General features: G+C 36.4%; 1 protein-coding gene across 3 annotated transcripts; it reads left to right on the top strand.

Annotated features, from left to right (window-relative positions):
- Positions 1-15,652, top strand: LOC139766313 (2-oxoglutarate and iron-dependent oxygenase domain-containing protein 3-like). 3 transcript variants are annotated; one of them, XM_071694788.1, is made up of 8 exons: positions 1-134; positions 5,362-5,541; positions 6,549-6,666; positions 8,870-8,963; positions 11,905-12,139; positions 13,528-13,681; positions 14,707-14,830; positions 15,315-15,652. In XM_071694788.1, exons 2-8 carry the CDS (start codon positions 5,465-5,467, stop codon positions 15,452-15,454), a joined length of 942 nt encoding a protein of 313 aa, XP_071550889.1. In that variant the 5' UTR covers positions 1-134; positions 5,362-5,464; the 3' UTR covers positions 15,455-15,652. The 3 variants fall into 3 exon arrangements, with proteins under 3 accessions (XP_071550889.1, XP_071550888.1, XP_071550887.1); XM_071694787.1 differs by lacking the exon at positions 1-134 and adding an exon at positions 437-819; XM_071694786.1 differs by lacking the exon at positions 1-134 and adding an exon at positions 438-824.
- Positions 15,653-15,853: the final 201 nt, after the last annotated feature.

The following is a 15,853-nucleotide window of genomic DNA, read 5'->3' as shown; positions in this document are numbered from 1 at the left end:
ATGGCTTTCTCTTCCCCCACACTCAGATTTTCTTAGTGAATTTTCCTTTGGTTTTCGACCAATTGTGGCCAGTGACGCCCATTAGAGAAATCGGCTTAAGCCACTTGACTATGGCAGTCAGCTGAGCGACGAATGTAAGTTTGATTAATTAGGAATATCAGTTTTTGAAAGTGTTCAAAGACGCAAGTGTGTACTTGTTAAATGATTTTTTTGGGGGGATGGTGTTGAGCCTTTTAACTGCCAAGTAATGAAGGCCATCAACGTCAGGTTATAGCCTCAAGCCGAAAAATAATTAACACCATCAGGTGTTAAAGATAATTAGAAGTAAATACTCTTTGTATATGACCCATGTGCCTACGGCCTTGACAGGAAACAAAAGACATGGTCAGTAATCATAGAAAAGCTGGTCGGTGACTTAATAGGCGTGCCCTTGTTGTTCAGCGTTTGGAAACCAATCACTCATGAAAGTCTCAGTTGTGCTGTGGATATTCATACAGTAATACAGATAGGAAAAAAAAACTTAATATTATAATGATTTATTTTCTTAAGGAAAGATAAGGGGAAAGTCAGATATACTATAATGTTAACAATCGCTTTTCTGCTACCTTAATTCCGGGTTGGTGCCTCAAGCAAGCGTTATTAATATTACAATACTCGTCATTACGTTTTTCACATAATAGTTATCATCCAATTTATGTGAAGTTACATAATTTTTACAATATCAACGTCTGAAACAGAATTTATCACTGGAGAGAGAGGAACAAGGTTAAGGGTTACGTCCCAGTGTCTTACACCGAGTGTCGGCACGTCCTTAAGATGGTGAGGTAATAACATATATATTTAATATGTCTTGAGATAATATTTTTTTTTTTCGAGCAGGAACCAATCATATGAAGTACAATACAAGACTTTTCATTTTGATATAAGAGAGATAATGAGCGTTCTTTATTAAAGCGCTCCACAATCATGTTCAGTACTTAACCTGTGGCTCCTGTTTCTTTTATGAATTGTTTTTGATTAATTGTAAAATATTGATACATATTACTGTCTTATATGAAATTTAGATAACATGAGTAATAGAACTATGGAGTGACATTTAAAGTCATGAATTGTTTCTATGGTGTAGTTGTAACAGGAAACTTTTGGAATTGTTGTGATTCCCGTAACACTGATTTTGAAATCAGGTGAGATTTGATAAGCAATTTAATTACATGGTGATATTAGGATTAATACAATGGTGAAAGTAAGAAAATTTCTTATTTTGCCGGCTTATGTCTTGGAGACTGGTGGCTCAAACGGTGTTGTGCCGACATTTTCCCGTTGCTTCTTGGATGCTTAAGTTGTTAAGAGTTCCAATTTATTGCTTCCAGTTTACTTATGAAATGAGACGAAATGATAGTGCATTCCTTACACTTCAGGTGATTTATTTAGTGGTAGATATGAGAAATGATAAGGCTGTTCCCATAGAGTGGGCAGGGGCTTCAACTAAAGGGAAATTGTGGGGCATAAACGAAATAATGCCAAGTTTAACCAAACGAAACCTAACCTGTCCTAATCCAGCGAATTTACTGTGGTTTGGGTAGGTTTAATTTTGTAGAGTTTCTCTTTTTTTGATTTTTCTTAATTGTCGATTTTGATGTAAAGCTTCCTCTCCAGCTTTGAGCGCCCTGCCCACTTTGTATAAAGAACTTTTTGTGGCTGCACTTAACATGCACCATCTCCCGACTCAAACTGTAAATATGATAGGTTCATTTAATTCCTTAGAATAATCGATGGTGTCAATGATTTGTAATTTTGATTTTCTTTTATTGACATCAAAAATTTAGGTGAGTCTTAATTGCTATTTATTGACATAGGATTGGTAGTGAGGTTGATTTCATGTTTTATTACACTAGTTTCCATACATTTCAAGATAGAGATTGGTAAGGATCTTCAGTGACTTCCAATGGACTCCATGAAATCAAAATTGAGAATTTTGCTAATCATAATTGATATTTGTGTAGCTCAACATATATATATATATATATATATATATTTTTTTTTTTTTTTTTTTATACTTTGTCGCTGTCTCCCGCGTTTGCGAGGTAGCGCAAGGAAACAGACGAAAGAAATGGCCCAACCCCCCCCCCCCCCATACACATGTACATACACACGTCCACACACGCAAATATACATACCTACACAGCTTTCCATGGTTTACCCCAGACGCTTCACATGCCTTGCTTCAATCCACTGACAGCACGTCAACCCCTGTATACCACATGACTCCAATTCACTCTATTTCTTGCCCTCCTTTCACCCTCCTGCATGTTCAGGCCCCGATCACACAAAATCTTTTTCACTCCATCTTTCCACCTCCAATTTGGTCTCCCTCTTCTCCTCGTTCCCTCCACCTCCGACACATATATCCTCTTGGTCAATCTCTCCTCACTCATTCTCTCCATGTGCCCAAACCATTTCAAAACACCCTCTTCTGCTCTCTCAACCACGCTCTTTTTATTTCCACACCTCTCTCTTACCCTTACGTTACTTACTCGATCAAACCACCTCACACCACACATTGTCCTCAAACATCTCATTTCCAGCACATCCATCCTCCTGCGCACATCTCTATCCATAGCCCACGCCTCGCAACCATACAACATTGTTGGAACCACTATTCCCTCAAACATACCCATTTTTGCTTTCCGAGATAATGTTCTCGACTTCCACACATTTTTCAAGGCTCCCAAAATTTTCGCCCCCTCCCCCACCCTATGATCCACTTCCGCTTCCATGGTTCCATCCGCTGACAGATCCACTCCCAGATATCTAAAACACTTCACTTCCTCCAGTTTTTCTCCATTCAAACTCACCTCCCAATTGACTTGACCCTCACCCCTACTGTACCTAATAACCTTGCTCTTATTCACATTTACTCTCAACTTTCTTCTTCCACACACTTTACCAAACTCAGTCACCAGCTTCTGCAGTTTCTCACATGAATCAGCCACCAGCGCTGTATCATCAGCGAACAACAACTGACTCACTTCCCAAGCTCTCTCATCCCCAACAGACTTCATACTTGCCCCTCTTTCCAGGACTCTTGCATTTACCTCCCTAACAACCCCATCCATAAACAAATTAAACAACCATGGAGACATCACACACCCCTGCCGCAAACCTACATTCACTGAGAACCAATCACTTTCCTCTCTTCCTACACGTACACATGCCTTACATCCTCGATAAAAACTTTTCACTGCTTCTAACAACTTGCCTCCCACACCATATATTCTTAATACCTTCCACAGAGCATCTCTATCAACTCTATCATATGCCTTCTCCAGATCCATAAATGCTACATACAAATCCATTTGCTTTTCTAAGTATTTCTCACATACATTCTTCAAAGCAAACACCTGATCCACACATCCTCTACCACTTCTGAAACCGCACTGCTCTTCCCCAATCTGATGCTCTGTACATGCCTTCACCCTCTCAATCAATACCCTCCCATATAATTTACCAGGAATACTCAACAAACTTATACCTCTGTAATTTGAGCACTCACTCTTATCCCCTTTGCCTTTGTACAATGGCACTATGCACGCATTCCGCCAATCCTCAGGCACCTCACCATGAGTCATACATACATTAAATAACCTTACCAACCAGTCAACAATACAGTCACCCCCTTTCTTAATAAATTCCACTGCAATGCCATCCAAACCTGCTGCCTTGCCGGCTTTCATCTTCCGCAAAGCTTTTACTACCTCTTCTCTGTTTACCAAATCATTTTCCCTAACCCTCTCACTTTGCACACCACCTCGACCAAAACACCCTATATCTGCCACTCTGTCATCAGACACATTCAACAAACCTTCAAAATACTCATTCCATCTCCTTCTCACATCACCGCTACTTGTTATCACCTCCCCATTTACGCCCTTCACTGAAGTTCCCATTTGCTCCCTTGTCTTACGCACCCTATTTACCTCCTTCCAGAACATCTTTTTATTCTCCCTAAAATTTACTGATAGTCTCTCACCCCAACTCTCATTTGCCCTTTTTTTCACCTCTTGCACCTTTCTCTTGACCTCCTGTCTCTTTCTTTTATACTTCTCCCACTCAAATGCATTTTTTCCCTGCAAAAATCGTCCAAATGCCTCTCTCTTCTCTTTCACTAATACTCTTACTTCTTCATCCCACCACTCACTACCCTTTCTAAACAGCCCACCTCCCACTCTTCTCATGCCACAAGCATCTTTTGCGCAATCCATCACTGATTCCCTAAATACATCCCATTCATCCCCCACTCCCCTTACTTCCATTGTTCTCACCTTTTTCCATTCTGTACACAGTCTCTCCTGGTACTTCCCCACACAGGTCTCCTTCCCAAGCTCACTTACTCTCACCACCTTCTTCACCCCAACATTCACTCCTCTTTTCTGAAAACCCATACTAATCTTCACCTTAGCCTCCACAAGATAATGATCAGACATCCCTCCAGTTGCACCTCTCAGCACATTAACATCCAAAAGTCTCTCTTTCGCACGCCTGTCAATTAACACGTAATCCAATAACGCTCTCTGGCCATCTCTCCTACTTACATAAGTATACTTATGTATATCTCGCTTTTTAAACCAGGTATTCCCAATCATCAGTCCTTTTTCAGCACATAAATCTACAAGCTCTTCACCATTTCCATTTACAACACTGAACACCCCATGCATACCAATTATATATATATATATATATATATAATATATATATATATATATATATATATATATATATATATATGAATTCATGCAAGGAAATTAGGCATAAGACTGCTTGACCTGCCACAAAATCAACCTCATCAAATATACAGTTCTTTATCCTGTTCTTTGAACCTTTCTTCAGTTTTATTCAGTATCTATTTCCACTAATCTAACTACTCTTTTCTTCTTATGTGTGTGTAATTTTCTTCATATTCAAATGCCCATACTATGTCTGTAATCAATCAATCTTTTTGCAAAATACTTCTTTCATAATTATTTACCTCCTGCTTCTCTTGATACTGTACAGCTTAATTCTTAGAAAATTAATTCTTAGAAAATTACCCAGCTCATGATATGACCTTACAAAACACTTTTCCACTTAGTAACTACATGAGAATCACAGCACTCTCGAAGAGGGAAAATGAGGGAATCAATTGTGTAAAACAAGAAAAAAATACTGTATGCAGAATGTTTCTGGATTCTTGTTTTTAGATTCTTTTAGTTTGAGGTTTTGCATAATTGGGTTCTTCACATGATGGGAGTTAATGCAAGGGATATAGATGGAGTGTATTTGAATATAAAAAGCATAATCATTTCTACCTGAATATTTTTTCAGGGATTCTGAGAAAGATCAGCAGTAGCATACAGTAGTAAGAAAAGGAACTCAATTGGATTTATTCTTTGCCTGTTGGTGGATAGATGTTCTGACCATCATCAGAATGACTGTGAAACAGAGAAGTTCTCGCAAGCATCCTGGAACTGGTAAACAGCCTTCTGTGTCACCTGATCAGAGCAAGTAAGTCCTGCACATGATAAAAATTTACATACAGTACTTTAATGTCTGTTTTAACACAAAAAATTCATGTTCTGGTCATTAATTGATACATGATTGTTGTTATTAATATTGTTTATGATAATTTTTATATTATACTTGACTGCTGTTTCCTACGTTAGCAAGTTAGCTTTAGGAAACTGATGAAGAAAGACCCATTCATTTGTTTAGACACATTTACATATATATATATATATATATATATATATATATATATATATATATATATATATATATATATATATATATACACCCTCCCTGGGGTTAGGGGAGAAAGAATACTTCCCACGTATTCCCTGTGTGTCGTAGAAGGCGACTAAAAGGGAAGGGAGCGGGGGGCTGGAAATCCTCCCCTCTTTTTTTTTTTTTTTTTTTTTTTCCAAAAGAAGGAACAGAGAAGGGGGCCAGGTGAGGATATTCCCTCAAAGGCCCAGTCCTCTGTTCTTAACGCTACCTCGCTAATGCGGGAAATGGCGAATAGTATGAAAGAAAAGATATATATATATGCATACAAATACATATACATATATACACATGTACATATTCAGACTTGCTTGCCTTCATCCATTCCTGTTGCATCCTGCCCCACACAAAACAGCATCGCCACCCCTTATGTCAGCAAGGTAGCCCCAGGAAACAAATAAAGTCCATATTAGTATTGTTATTATTATCATTTTTTTCAAGGATGGGTGAGTTTGAGGTCAAAGGTCCTGGGAGCATTGGGGAATGTTTAGAAAGATTGATTGATTTGTGACGGTTTCCCTGGGAAATTTATTGAGCACTCCATGCTCATCCCATGAGCGGTAGTGCAAAAGGATTACAGAGGTCACAAAGGGATTTTGGTGCATTGCACATGACATTTAATGGGTAGATGTGAGTGAATGAAGCCATTCTTTATCTGTTCTTGTCATGTTTATGAGATCAAAAATATAAATGAAATCTCTAATTTTTCTTTTTCAATACTTTTTCAGTTCTGAAAGAGAATGCTCTCATGTTGGGCCTCGGATTGATTGGCGGCGAATCATAACACGTCTTATTATGATGGTTGGAATAATGGTAGCTGTTTACCTTAGTAAATCAGATAAAATGGTTCGTGTAGATTGATTACTGCTACTTCTTATTTTGTGGGTGGAAGATAAATATATCTTTGCTTAAAATGCCATGATACAATCCCTCAGACAGGCTAGTTACCAACCAGCACTTTACTTTCCAGTCATCAATATGATATCTCAGTGTATAATTGAATTTCGCCCTTGAATTTTCTTAGTTTTATTAATCGTATTTGCATGCACTTTTAGTCTTTCTTTTTTCACATCTGCTCTTTCCATTTACTCTTCCTGTATCTGCAGGCTTCTTCTTCTCAGCAGTATGTGTTTCTATTTGCAAACTATGATTTTGCCATTTTTCTCATTTCTGATGTAATATACCAGTTGAAAGTGTGTAGACTGTTGACTGGAGGTTACGATATTGCAGACCTGATGAAAATTTGATTTGACTTTATGAGAGAAAAAATATATAAGATGTGGATACAGTTGGATGTCTCAAATATGGCAGTTGCTGAAGTCTGGAATTTGTAATATTGTGGGTATTCATATTGCCAAAGGACTTTATGAAATCAAGTGAATCATAACTTACCTATAGTTTTATTTTCTCAAAATGTAAGTGTACATAGATTTTGAACATTATTACAGTTGTAGTTATTTACTGTACTTTACAAATATTCTTCCTTGTTTTTAACACCAAAATATACAGTATGCACCAAGGAGTGACAGGTGATTACATAGATGAAGTGCTGGGGATGGCATCTGGCCCATTTGAGGTTGAGGGTGAGTATAGGTGTCACCTCACTATAGTGAGGTTGTACCTCAGGGAGAAGTAAGAAGCCGATCTTGCATTTCATCCAGTGTAGGAACTGGTGTGATTATGCTTGGAGGATCATCAAAAGCTTTGGAAAATGTATCAGTGATTGTACTGTGTGTATACACTGCTCTCATGACTTCTAAAACAGTACATGCTATTTCATTTGCTTCATGTAATTAGCTACGTTTAGCGAGTCCAAACATAGAAATCAGTGGATTATGGCAATATGCATTTGTTTGTTTGGGACCAAAAAAGTAAAGTGGTGAATTTTGTAAGCAAGAGCTCACTTTCAGTGAACACTACTTCTCTCACAAGGGCTTGATGAAGGGAAATGCCTAAGTTTTGAACATTAGACTGCATTTGTTAGTGTGTGAGTCCTTCATAGTTCATGCTTACCTTTTCTGTTTCTATTTTTCTTTTTCTTGTCACTATTTCCTGCATTAAGTAAATTTAGTGAATAGGCATTGCCTCACTTTTTCATACACACCTCATACTGTAAACAAGTGGCAGCTGCTGCTTTTGTGATACCCTTGCCAGAATGGAGAAATTTCCTACTCATTTTGTGGGTGTTGCTGTTGGGGTTTTCTCCCTTGGATGTATGGTTAAGATTAGTAACTTCAATCTTCACATATAGATTAAACTATTGTTACCTTATTTTGAATTTGGAAAGTAATCATATGGTACATTATTTTTATTAAGGCAACCACCAGTCAGGGAGTTAGTACCATTTGGATATTAGGAGGGTTACTGACAGCGGCACAGTGATGTAGCAGTGTATTGATTTTCAACATCCCAAGCTGGTGCAGGTTGCTGTCTTTTTCCTTATCAACAAGTTATTAGAACTCATTCCCCAAACACTCTTTGTATTGAATAACTTTTGACACCATGTATCTAACATGACTCATCTAAATCAGAAATTTCCTCATTAAGCATAAGAAAAGATAGTTATGTAATGTATGCGTTGGCAGGGAAAAGCAGTTTTATTCATCGCACAAGATGTGTAGTGAGCATTTTGTGTTAGCCCTACCTTTGTAGTGAAATCTCATCATAGGTACTCTCTCTCTCTCCATTGTATGGAAAATGGGGAGGGCATAATTGTAGAACAAGATATTCACAGAATGACAGCTGATAACTTGACAATGGTAGGGATACTAATTGTCAGATCAATATGAAGAATCTTAACTGCTAAGGTCACACTTTAAGTATGTTCCTTAAGTATAGTATTGTAGATAGCAGGAGCATAATTCAACAGTTCCTTATAATCCCAGCCTTTGACCAATAAAAGTACGTATAGATACTGTAAGTGAGGTTCCATGTAAAAACAGAGAATTAGATGAACAGCAGTCTTCCAATTTTGACATCATTTATAAGAATAGGTCAGGTGTGAGGTGATGGCCACGTAACATTTCTGCTAATGAAAAATGTATTACAGGTCCCATTTGCTACTCAAAAAGAAGAGATCAGAAAGCGTTTTGTCGATGTTAGTTGCTCAAAGGATTATGCTGAAGAACTGAGGCATTTCCAAGGTAGGTTATATACTCATCACAGTACCCTATATATATATTGAATGCTTAAATATTATGTAATAATGTATAGAAAAGGTATATTTGTGTAGTATATTATTATCATTATCTGCTGCATCAAGGTGGCAGATCACATGAGAGTAGGGTAAGGTGGGCTCTTTTGGGATGGGAAGGTCATTTATATGATTATTAATAACTGTCCTGGTATTAATGTCTGTGAAAGGGTTTTGGTGTTATGTTTACGCTGGCCCCTTGTCAAGGTTGGTGGATGACTAAGTAATGAGGAAAGAAATGAGAGTATTGTGATACCAAGTTCAGAAAAAGAGAAAATAATCGGGATTTCCAAGTCCTCCTCCTTTTCTTAAGGTGAGAAAGGATTGCCCTTGATGTGCCAGCCATTCAGCCACCTCCAGCTTACTCAGCACTCCACCTTGGCAGCACAAAGGTAGTTACAGTATGTTTTTGTGTATTTTCTACTTTTGCATGCCAATCTGTCAGTTTATATAGGGTGAAAATTTGAATATGAGGTAGTCTATAGAAATTAACTGTACATGAGGGTTAACTGCTGTTAAAGTTATTTATAGCAGCAGTGGAGTTGTCAGAAACAGAAAGATTGCCAAAAGTTTAAACTTGAGGTTAAAATCAACATGATCATCTCAAGTGTTTTATTTATATGTATGGTGAGTAGTGGACTAGGCTTATGTGTGGTTACACCACAAATGGAGAGTCATCCTTGGCAAGGCTGTATCACTTTGAATACATTTTCATTAATGGACTTCTCTCTCTAAGGAGTCCATAAGTTCATTGCCATTAGAAAAAGTGCAGCCTTGGAGCTGTAGGAGATGTAGGAAAAGGTGTCCTGGAGTATCTCTAAAGATCCTTTTAAGAAAAGGGACCTGGAATAATAGCAAATGAATGAACAGATGAATAAAAGGCTTTTTCCTAACACATAATAATAGGATTTTTGGTGCTTACTATTTTTGTAGGAAAAATTTTTGGACCAGAAATGTTCTTTATAGTGTAGTAATATTATTTAGGTTTGTGTGAAGCCGAGTTCACCATAAGGTACATAATTACACTTGAAAGTCATTCTCAGGAATGTATCTGCACCATTTGGAAAGGACTTCCTCGATTAGCTTGATAGTTATGCATTTGGTCAGTGTTCCTATTCATATCTGTTGAGGAGATGGGAAAGAGTAGCTGAGTAGTTAGAAAGGCATGGAAAAAACAGTATCATTCTCAGTAACCCCACAACTAGCAGGTTGTACATACATAGCATCCTCATAGAAAATTAGGAGATTGTTGGATGACTTGAGTGATGAGGAGGAATACATATGATGTGTATTGATAGGATAGGAAAGTAGAGAAGCACAACAAGGGAAATGTGAAAAATGGTTGATTTGATGGTGATTTTAGTGGTATTACGTAAGGAGGAAGATAGGCACAGGAGACCACCCCACTACCATCAGCTTAGTCTTTCTTCATGTCCTCATGTGGAAGTAAACACATAAGAGCTGTGCCTCATTTTCTCTTTATGTTATCATCGGGATGAAGGAGAACTTTGGTAGACCTAGAATATTACCAAAAAAGAAGAAAAAAAAAACTGCTTCCAGTATTCTCTCTACATGTGCTAGCCATTTTCCCTCATCACATTCATCTTAGTCTTTGTAGTGTAATATTTTTAAGTATATTCATGTTGTTCAATACTGTTGTGCTTGTGTATGAAATAAGAGTTGATTATGACATCAAGATGAATGGAAAGAGAAAACATCCCCATATCCTTCCCTCTCATCATATTAGTTTTCCATGGCCGTTTATCATGTAACAGAGGAAGTTGTTTAATCTTATATGAATTGATACAGTTGCAAAATGGACTTTGCAGCCTTTCATGATGTTTAAGATTTAAAAGTGGGAAAATTCTTGGAAAGTCCATTGTTCAGCAAAATTCTCATGAAATTCAGCCAATATCTGCCTGCTAGTAAAGAGAGTGTATATGAGCCTTGGAAAAGTATTTAAGAAAAAAGAAAGAAAATTAATTACTAATGAAATTAACCATCATTCCTCCATCTTGTTGCTTGGATGGTTGCTTAAGGAAACAGTTAGATGCACAGTATTTAAAATCATCCATCTGGTTACCGCTTCATTGTAGTAGCACTACATCACCATTTTTATATTGCTTGAATATTTTTTTAATTCTCAGTATTAAATTATTTTCTCATCTATTCTTTATTTTTTTATTTGTTCTTTGAGCCCAGTGCATTAATCTGCAAGTCTTATTTTTCTGGAGTGTCTTATTTTTCGTACTATAACATTTCCAGTTTCCTAATCGTTTTATCTGTCATTACCTCTATGAGGCTATTTTTTAATGATGGCTGTGATTTTTTATTATACCATGTCATTGAACTGTACTGTTTACATATATAGAGTAACCTAGGTAGCTTGATACATATTTGCCTCTTTCCAGCTAAAACTAAATGATCACATAGTTTACTGATATTTTCTTAAGCATGCTCTGTGATATAAAGATTTCCACTACTTCTGTTTCTTCGCTACACTGTGCACTCATGGGGCATTTCAAGAGCTCATCCTTTTTCATTGCTAGATATATACTGGTACAACCATACTATTTTTCTTCTCAAACATTTCCTTATCTTGACCTTACCATCTCATTTAACCTCTGTTTCAACAGTAACTGTGTTAACTATTGCAGTTATACAGTTTTATGGTCAGGTACTTATTCTATTCATGTTACTTTTTCCATTGTCAGGGAATTAATTTGAAAACAATTTGATATCATCATGCCACTTTTCATTAGCTTGTTAGTTGGTTCTTTCTAGGAATGTCATGAGATTTGACTTTCTCACATTGCTTTTCTCAAATGTAATTTGTTTAAATTAGTCTGTATGAAATTACTAGTTTAAAAGAAATTTTATGGTACTTTCAGGCTGTACTCCAAAAAAATGTGGGCGTGTAGTTTTTGACACATTGGTAACACCATCTGAAGTAGCAGCTCTTCTGAACATTGCTGAGCGTGGGCTGGCAGTGGGTGGTTCAGCAGGTGGTGCATCCATTCTTGACTTGCATTCTGGTGCTCTCTCACATGGCAATAGTTTTGTTAATATCTTTAAGTTAGAAGAAGCAAAGCACATTTTTACAACTCAGGATTTTAATATATATAGGTATGTTTACAAGTGTTGTTTTCTTTATGAATTATGAGTTTTCTGAATGATATCCTAAAGCCCCCATAACTGTTCATGTATGTCTATATATACAAAAGAATTTTACATCTACTTTCTTAATTGATCTCAACAAAATAGCAAAATTAGTTAATGCAACAGCATATGTATAACCATGTATTTATTCATAATGGTTCATGTATGTATCCAGATATATTACCTCTTGTTCTTTTGAATCCATATTATTTTCATGTGTGTTCAAATGAAAACAAAGAAATTTGAATAGCATCAGACCCCTAGGTCAGCTTGAGGCTGTCTATGATTGTGGAATTGATCAGATTTTAGGAACTAATGTGGTAAGAGCAGCAAAATACACCAATGAGTTTATCTTTAAACTGCATCATGCATTGTTTGTTGGTACACCATCAAGTACGACATACATCATCTGAAAAATATATCCATGCCACTGTATCCAATTGCATGCAGAGTGTAACTTTGATAAACTGTCACATGTCCAACTAGGCTTCCTTGTATGACCCATGTAGCATCTACTTCCAGATACAGATGGCGCATGAGGGAAGTCTGGTGCAAAGAAAAGAGTGTTTTTGAAGCATATGCTGTATACTCTTTTTATGTCAGTCCTTTTTTTTTATTGCTTGGATATCGTAATTGTGACACATCATTTGTCAGTACTCTTACTTCCTGTGGTGACACAGGTGGTGTGTAAGAAAAGCCTAGCACAAAGAAAAGTGCTGGCAAAGTGTAAGCCTTAAGGTAATTCTTTGATATATTTTTTTACTCCCTGAATGTCAGTTCTTTTTTATTGTGTGGGTATCCTAACTCCAGCATACTTCATTTGTTGGTACATGATCAGCTGTGAGTAGATCATAAGCAGATAGGAAACAGTACAGCATCAAAAAGGACCTTCCCACACCAGGAGTCCACCTTACCTTTTACTCCTGTTACATAAAGAGATGTGTAGGAAGTATTTTTTTCTCCTCTGTCCACAGGAATGATACATTTGTACCTTTTTTATATCTGTTCACTCTTACCCTCATTAGTGAAGTAGCATTAGGAAAAGACAATTGAGTTTTCAAGAAAGAATCCTCTCTTAGCTCCCCTTTATGTTTCTTGTTTTGGGAAATCATACAAGTAGAAAGGATTTCCAGTCTCCCACTCTTGTCCCTCTTTGTCATCCTATTCGAGATTCAAGAGGGACTGTTTCCGTCTCCCCTATCCCTTAGGATGCTCCAGTTAAAATGGCCATTGTAAAGTTGGCTAAAAGTATTTATCAAAATAACCTCATCCTTTCCCTGCCTGTTTACTCCTTGCCAAAGATGCTATAATGATTGTAGTCTGCATGATGTTGACATCTTGATTGTTTTTTTCAGTCATGTGAAGAATAAGATTCATCATGCCATTGCAGATCACTTTGGTATTAACAGAAATGGATTATATCTCACGCACCCCACCTTTTTCTCACGAATCACTCCTGCACCTGCACAGACTGTCCATGATGAATACTGGCATCCTCACATTGACAAGGTAATGTGAAATGCATATCCTGAGAAGCTTAATATTTTTAAAAGTTCTGTTATCCAGAACATTACTTACTACCTTGTGCAGTATTATGGTTTAAGGTAATAGTTGTGTGACATACAGTTTGATGATTACTTTTCTTTGCTTGTGATTCTTTTGTGTGTTGTCTATTTGCATAACATGTTTTGTAATTTGTATTTACATTGACTGTGTAAGCTTCCTTGGTGAAGTATGTGCAAGATATTGAGACTCACAGGTAAAGAAGGGAATTGCTTTGTAATATTTCAAAAAGAAACCAATTTCTCTATCTGTATTTTATGTCATATACAACTTTTCATTCGTGTTGTAAGAAAATTGTGTTTTTAGTGAATTACCCTAGCAGTGCCATAAACCAGGATCCTTTGATTCTAGAGGCATCAGAGATATTGTTCATTCTCGAGCATGAAAATCTGACGAGCTGAAGCAGGTTTTTCTCTTGTGGTTTAATGATGACATGTTTGATGTGAACACTTCTCTGAAATTATGTGGCCTTCGTTTAAGGCACACATGGTGTTGATTTAGTAAGAAATTATTTGTTAATTTGTAACAACTGTTATGCTTGAGTGTGAAAAATATCAGATTGACTGTGGATCATGCCAAGTCTTCTCCACATTTGAGGCTTTTTCAGCTAATTTCTTCATTTAGATGCCCATTTTGGAAACCAGTTTATTTTGTAGTTTTTCCTTCTTACACTTGCAGTTTTTTCTCTTCAGCTGCTACTTACTTTTTATAGATACAGTACATAGACATTTTTTCTTTGTCCATGCCACCATGTCAGTGCTTCTTGTGGCTTACATGTACACAAGTAGATAGCTTAACTTTTTTAACTACAACACTTTTTCTTCGCAGTTGATTTGCTTGAGTAATACTTCTGCCTTACAGTTTGAAATTTGCAAAGGTAATCATTAATACTCTTTGATTTGATCAGTTAATCATTAGTACTGTGGAGTACAAATGGAATATTAACATTATATTATTTTGTATTTTTGCAGGAAACATATGAATCATTCCATTACACATCCCTTCTGTACTTAACCGATTATGGGTACAATTTTGATGGTGGCAGATTTATCTTTGTTGATAAAGATGCCAACAAAACAGTGGAACCTCGATCAGGTAAGATTTGAATTCATTTGCACATAGGCACTCTGTCGTGTATGTAGTATTTTAAGACCCAAATTAGATGTAACACAAAGCCCTGGTATAACTGGAAAAGAGGAAAAGGCATGCCTTTTATAATCAATATCATCATTACTGCTGCAGGCTTAAAGACTTATGTCATACCCTGTGAAACTCTTAAAGTAACTTCAAGAAAGAAATCTCAGTATGATGACCAAAAGATATCTATACCAGTATTGTAAAACTTAACTTGTTACATTTAGGAAAATTTCTTTTGATCATGATGCAGGCTAAGGAATATGTTTTTCTTATATGTGAGATGAACTAAAGCAGATTTTGATTTCCATGAAAATGAAATATGATATTCTCAATCAGGAAATGTACTTCTTGTTAGTGGATCCAATTAAAAATGATGTATTTCTTGAAAACTTCACATAAAGTATAGTGTGATTAGTAATCTGTCACTTTGCTCAATTTCCAGGAAGGGTGTCTGCTTTTACGTCTGGATCTGAGAATTTGCACTTTGTTGAAAGAGTCACAAAAGGCACAAGGTATGCCATCACTGTGTCATTCACCTGTGATCCAAGACATGCCATTGATGACCCAAAATTACGCATGTAATCACATATTGTTGTACCTCATGAAAATTTTATTTTTATACATCACAGTGTTTGTAGTATCCTTACAATATTGCAGAATTTAGTACATAATAACCATGAACGAAATTCAGAGGTACCTATAGTTTTTATATATTTTTTAAAGATAAAGTAAAAATTCAAGCGTATGAAGTTTGTTTTAGCAATAAAATAGTCATCATTACTTCAGTAATTTTTTTCTACATTTTAGTATATGATTTGTTAGTCATTACAGTTCAAATACTTTTTTCCTACCATAATAACATGCACCATTTCATATGATAAATTTTAGAATGATTAATGTATTGGTATCAAATGAAAGCAAGTTAATCAAATCTGCTCCCACTATCGTTAAAGTACATTAACTATTTTAATTTTTTTTTAC

Source organism: Panulirus ornatus, chromosome 57, assembly GCF_036320965.1.
Source record: "Panulirus ornatus isolate Po-2019 chromosome 57, ASM3632096v1, whole genome shotgun sequence".
NCBI classification, from domain to species: Eukaryota; Metazoa; Arthropoda; class Malacostraca; order Decapoda; family Palinuridae; genus Panulirus; species Panulirus ornatus.
Note: the sequence above shows the minus strand (reverse complement) of the source record. Positions and strands in the feature narration are given on the sequence as shown.

What these genes read in the sequence shown, in the direction of transcription:
- LOC139766313 (XM_071694788.1), top strand. Translation starts at nt 5,465, where the DNA reads ATGACTGTGAAACAGAGAAGTTCTCGCAAGCATCCTGGAACTGGTAAA. An exon ending in GTGTCACCTGATCAGAGCAA is followed by an intron (nt 5,542 to 6,548) that starts GTAAGTCCTGCA and finishes ATACTTTTTCAG; the next exon opens with TTCTGAAAGAGAATGCTCTC. An exon ending in AACAGTGGAACCTCGATCAG is followed by an intron (nt 14,831 to 15,314) that starts GTAAGATTTGAA and finishes CTCAATTTCCAG; the next exon opens with GAAGGGTGTCTGCTTTTACG.